This window comes from Oncorhynchus nerka, linkage group LG4 (genome assembly GCF_034236695.1).
Source record: "Oncorhynchus nerka isolate Pitt River linkage group LG4, Oner_Uvic_2.0, whole genome shotgun sequence".
Lineage (NCBI taxonomy): Eukaryota > Metazoa > Chordata > Actinopteri > Salmoniformes > Salmonidae > Oncorhynchus > Oncorhynchus nerka.
The window spans coordinates 281,758-287,757 of record NC_088399.1 but is presented as its reverse complement, the minus strand read 5'-3'; the positions used below and the strand labels follow the sequence as shown (position 1 = coordinate 287,757).

The following is a 6,000-nucleotide window of genomic DNA, read 5'->3' as shown; positions in this document are numbered from 1 at the left end:
ATTGGAGGCCACGGAAGGAGAGTTGTATGGCATTGAAGCTTGCCTGGAGGGTTGTTAACACAGTGTCCAAAGAAGGGCCGGAAGTATACAGAATGGTGTCGTCTGCGTAGAGGTGGATCAGAGACTCACCAGCAGCAAGAGCGACCTCATTGATGTATACAGAGAAGAGAGTCGGTCCAAGAATTGAACCCTGTGGCACCCCCATAGAGACTGCCAGAGGTCCGGACAGCAGACCCTCCGATTTGACACACTGAACTCTATCAGAGAAGTAGTTGGTGAACCAGGCGAGGCAATCATTTGAGAAACCAAGGCTGTCGAGTCTGCCGATGAGGATGTGGTGGTTGACAGAGTCGAAAGCCTTGGCCAGATCAATGAATACGGCTGCACAGTAATGTTTCTTATCGATGGCGGTTAAGATATCGTTTAGGACCTTGAGCGTGGCTGAGGTGCACCCATGACCAGCTCTGAAACCAGATTGCATAGCAGAGAAGGTATGGTGGGTATGAATATACATCCTTGCAACTGGTGATTGAAAATAGGCATCCCTAACCCAAATATAAACATATGGTTCTGGTACCGGTAGTTTTCAGAGTGACACATATGGTCAGCAACAGTTCCCCAGTCTGTAACCGAGCCTTGGTTAAAGTTCAATGTGGCAACACTGCGTCGAATTGTACCGAAGGTCACTTTACTTCCAATGCCAAACTCTAAAGATTTGCCCCACATACTCACACAGATTACCATAGGGTTGACCGCAGGATGTGAAAAAGAGGAGTTCTGTGTCTGAGGTCATTCCACTCAGATGAGGCCTGATTTGGTGGAATCGTTTAAGCCAAGTGTATTCCTCCTGACATAGAACAATTCTGCACTCCCCGAAGCTATAGTTTGTTTTGTGGCTCGCTACGCACATCTGATAACCCCCACCTTCCGGGGTTACTTCAGTGAAATCACTCTCACTAAACATGGTGACTGGGGATCGTCGAGTGCCATTAAATATGGCCAACCGGCTGGACATGAGAGCTGCAAACCTACGCCTGTCAGAGCACGTGGCACGGGCCTCCAGCCTACTGAGAACTGAAGGAATGGCTTGATTGCTTAGCTAAACAAAGCATTTTATCTCCGCAGCGCTGAGCACCTCGTCCCTGCAGCGTTGGCGGAATTTTGCCCTATGCGTTGCCTGGCTCTGCCGCGAGTCCCTGTCCATCTTCGCCAAGCAGAATTCCAACGACCTTATTAGCTTGCATACCATTTGGCCGGAACTGAATAAGATAATTCAGGAAACCTCGAACATCGGCTCGGTACATTTTTAACGTGGATGCTGCCAAACCACGATCGTCACATTGACCATACCACTCACACACACACACACACGTCTGTAGTTATCCAGAAAACACAGTCCTTCATCGGCCTTGCCCTCTGACATAATGCAGAGGAATTCCCGTACTCGGGATAAACTGGTGCGACTATTGTCAATTTGTTTAACTGAAGGGTGTATACCCACAATATAGTGTTCATATTGAGTCAAAATTGCATTACTCCAAACCTCAATTCTGGACGGCACGCCGCCGTCTTCATCACTCTCGCTCTCCGTGGAAGTCACCACGACGCAGCCTTGCTCCCTCGGTTCACTACCGACCTGACTGGTTGGCTGCACCGCCGCCGACGCACCTGCCGTCTGCTCACCAACGTCCACCAGCTGCTGCTCCACGGACAACTCACTTCCAAAACACTGCAAAATCACAGGGTCCTCTGGCCGCGGTTCAACACCGTTGTCAGGCTGCATATACTGCCCTGATTCGGGCTGCTGTCTCTCAGTCGAAAACCGGCTAAATTGCATAGCATTCGTCCATTCCATAGTACCGGACTTAAGTGCATGTACAGACTTGAAATGTCGGTCTAGCCGCACGATATTCTGTTTACAACAAAGCCCACAGTCGCGTCTTGGTCTGCTGCTCATAGCATCTCTCTCCTGCCTTCCTCCGTGTCTCTTTGTTTGCTCCACCAAACACCCTAACCCTAACCCCCTAACCCTAACCAACAGTGACGAGACTGCCTACAGGGAGGAGGTTAGGGCCCTCAAAGTGTGGTGTCTGGAAAATAACCTCACACTCAACGTCAACAAAACAAAGGAGATGATCGTGGACTTCAGGAAAGAGCAGAGGGAGCAGCCCCCTATCCACATCGACGGGACAGTAGTGGAGAAGGTGGAAAGTTAAATTCCTCTGCGTACACATCACGGACAAACTGAAATGGTCCACCCACACAGACAGTGTGGTGAAGGCGCAGGAGCGCCTCTTCGACCTCAGGAGGCTGAAGAAATTTGGCTCGTCACCAAACACACTCAAACTTTTACAGATGCACAATAGAGATCATCCTGTCGGGCTGTTGCTTGGTACGGCAACTGCTCCACCCACAACCTTAAGGCTCTCCAGAGGGTAGTGAGCTCTGCACGAAGCATCACCGAGGGCAAACTACCTGCCCTCCAGGACACCCTACACCACCCGATGTCATAGGAAGTACCGGTACTTGTCCTCCTTTGTCATGCTGCTAAAAATCTTACAAAAACCCACCACATCTTGGCAGTGGTTAGGAGCGTTCCCTGAACAGTCCATGATCTTCCTCTGGACACAGTCATGTAGTGAAATTTAGTATTACATCAAGGACTGCGTGCTAAGCCTGGCTACATGCTGTATTGCCATTAGCCTTTACTGAGAACAGAAATGGGAATATTAACGACATTACTTCCTGTTTCAATGCCGCGTCTGTGGTAATGAACTTGAACGGTGCATCCGTCTCCTGCTGGTCATTCTACATCCACTAACCGGACAGTTGTCCCTATATTTAAACCGTCCCCTCTTTCAAGACCACCACCAGTGGTGTTTCATTGTCCATCTATGTGCCTCACACTAAGATAACCCCCATAACAGGTTTATGACCACAACTTTTCATAATGCGGCCAGGAAACGGATCTACATGGCTGTGATGTTCAGCTACACGTGATGTCTGAGAAAATAAAACACCATGAGGTTTAACATCCTAGACTTTATTTCAGAGCAGAAGAGAAAAGGCAACATTTACAGATGTTGAGATGTCCCATCAGCAGACGAGATCAATTCCTGAAAAAAAAAAATGTTTTAATTGAAAATACTATCATATTCATGGTGGGGGTGGGGAACAAAGCATGGAAATGCTGTGGCAGACCAAAACGCTCTGGTTTTAAAGCTCTTAGCTAAACCCTAACCTATAAAAGACCTTTACACTAACTCTAAGGTACCTGGTCAGGATCATACAGATCGTTGTTGAAACACACAGCGTAGACTGTCTGTTCATCCATATTGGTCAACAGAGTCTCCTTGTCTGTGGACTGGCCCCGAGCTGCAGCTCTTGCCCTGCTAAACACAGAGTAGGGTATATATATATATGTTTATGGTAGTATGATATACAGGTATATAATAGGGTATACAATGTAGGTATAGAGCAGCAGGGTAAACAGTAGTAGGGTAAATAGCCGTTAAGTATGTAGTAGTAGGGTTAGGAGCAGGGCTTCATGAAGTTGGCTTGTGGGTAAGGTTTATGACCCCCCCATAAATACCTTTCTCTCTTCCCTCTCCGACTCTGCAGAGGGACTCTGATTAGTCTTTGTTAAACATGAAAGTCTGGGAACATCAAACAAGTGGAGGGAAAGGAACCATATTTCGGTAATAGAGCCAGTTGAAAATATGCATTGGTACTTAATGAATATTATGTCAGTTGGGTTGTCATGAGACATTATGACTGATGACAGGACGACACTATCTGGGAAAGTCTACACATTAGATATCAGATTCACGTGGAATTGTTGTGCAATTTAAATGCAATTTAAATGAAACTACTTGTGAAAAGAGTAAATGCAATTTTAGCTTCCTAATGAGAGAATTGGGTTTTCATAAGATTAGAGCTCTGCTCAATCAGTGGCCCGCCCCTGTGAAGAGACATGGGTTATAAACTAATGAAACACACCCTTCTCCCCCGCCACTATATAAGCCCTTGATGAAAATGTAACCTCCTGTTTCGGGTACATTAGGACGACGGTCCGATGTCAGGATTCAGATAATAACTACAGAACGAAGTCAACCTCAGCATGAGCGTTGGTTGCGAATGGTATGAACTTTGAACTCTTATTCACTACAGAAGTGATACCTCCTAGCCGTCGAGTTAGCAGCAGCCGCTGTAAAACGTGGGCTAGGAGAGGACAGAGAGTATCCCGTCTACCACACAACGACGACACTACAACATTTCCTGTTCACCACCAGAGACACTCTTCAAAGGACAAAGACCTGTTGGGCAACACGGCCTTCCATCTACCACCAACCTATTGAAGCGCAGCTCAGATTAAATATTTATTGCATTTCACTTTTCCAAATGGGCGGTAATTTAGAATGCATAAGATACTGAATTTACGATAGAGTAGCTGCCACTATTTCACTCAAACCCAACCCCCTTTTCTTTGAGTAACCAGCTGTCATATATGTTCCGTCCGCTAGGGACATTTTCCTTTATGACAATTTGTAATCAAGGTATGATTCATTCTGTGTGTATGTAATTCTGTGTGATTACATACACACATAATTAGGTGATTAGGTATTTAGTAAATAAAAAAAAACCTCAATTTTGTATTGCTGATTCAACTTGTTAGCCAGGGTTCGTGAAGATAACCAAGAATTTACAACTTTCAGATGAGACTGAAATAAAGTGACGATTAATATTGACTGCCATTGATGTAAAATATTACTAGGTCTTTAGGAGTTTATTGGGAAGATAACAGCTCTATAAATATTATTTTGTGGTGCCCCGACTCTCTAGTTAATTACATTTACATGATTAGCTCAATCAGGTAATATTAATTACAGTTAAATTATTTTATAGAATAGCATGTTATATCACTTAATCCGGGATAGCCAAAGACATGACAGTTGTAATACAATAGTAGAGGGCTTACAGTAGTAGGGTTTAGAGTATACACTAGCAGGGTATAGAGGGATTACAGTAGTAGGGTTTAGAGCAGTAGGGTATATAGTATACACTAGCAAGTTAGAGGGCTTACAGTAGTAGGGTTTAGAGCAGTAGGGTATATAGTATACACTAGCAGGGTATAGAGGGATTACAGTAGTAGGGTTTAGAGCAGTAGGGTATATAGTATACACTAGCAGGGTAGAGGGATTACAGTAGTAGGGTTTAGAGCAGTAGGGTATATAGTATACACTAGCAGGGTATAGAGGGATTACAGTAGTAGGGTTTAGAGCAGTAGGGTATATAGTATACACTAGCAGGGTATAGAGGGATTACAGTAGTAGGGTATGTAGTATACAGTAGTAGGGTATAGAGGGATTACAGTAGTAGGGGTATACAGCAGTAGGGTATAAAGTATACAGCAGTAGGGTATACAGGTATATAGATATAGTAATATGGTATATAGCAGTAGGGAATACAGCAGTATGATATATAGTAGTTGGGTAAACAAGAGTTAGGTAAACAGTAGTTAGGTAAGGGATAGTGATTGGGTTAGGGACAGCAGTACGGTATATTGGTACAGTACCAGTCAAAAGTTCCCTTTTTCTACCAAAAGTGTTCAATCAAAATATATTTTATATTTGAGATTCTTCAAAGTAGCCAGCCTTTGCCTTGACAGCTTTGCACACTCCTGGCATTCTCTCAACCAGCTTCATGAGGAAGTCACCTGGAATGCATTTCAATTAACAGGTGTTCCTTCTTAAAAATGTACGTGGAATTTCATCTTCTTGTGTTTGAACCAATCAGTTGTGACAAGGTAGGAGCTCTCATGAGGACCGCCACAGGAGTGGAAGACCCAGAGTCACCTCTGCTGCAGAGGATAAGTGCATTAGAGTTACCAGCCTCAGAAATTGCAGCCCAAATAAATGCTGAACAGAGTTCAATAGCACCCCCTCACCATACCTCCATGATTTACAGTGGGAAATACACATGGAGATCCGTTCACCCACA

The 6,000-nt window shown here is 44.7% G+C and overlaps 1 protein-coding gene across 1 annotated transcript in view; it reads right to left on the bottom strand.

Annotated features, from left to right (window-relative positions):
- Positions 1–3,028: 3,028 nt before the first annotated feature.
- Positions 3,029–6,000, bottom strand: part of LOC135571346 (low-density lipoprotein receptor-related protein 2-like) — a 41,643-nt gene continuing 38,671 nt past the window's right edge. The window contains exons 13-14 of the mRNA XM_065017118.1: positions 3,275–3,392; positions 3,029–3,116 (exon numbers count right to left, since the gene is read on the bottom strand). Of these exons, the coding sequence (XP_064873190.1) occupies positions 3,075–3,116; positions 3,275–3,392 (160 nt within the window). The 3' untranslated portion in view covers positions 3,029–3,074. The remainder of the gene's footprint in view (positions 3,117–3,274; positions 3,393–6,000) is intronic.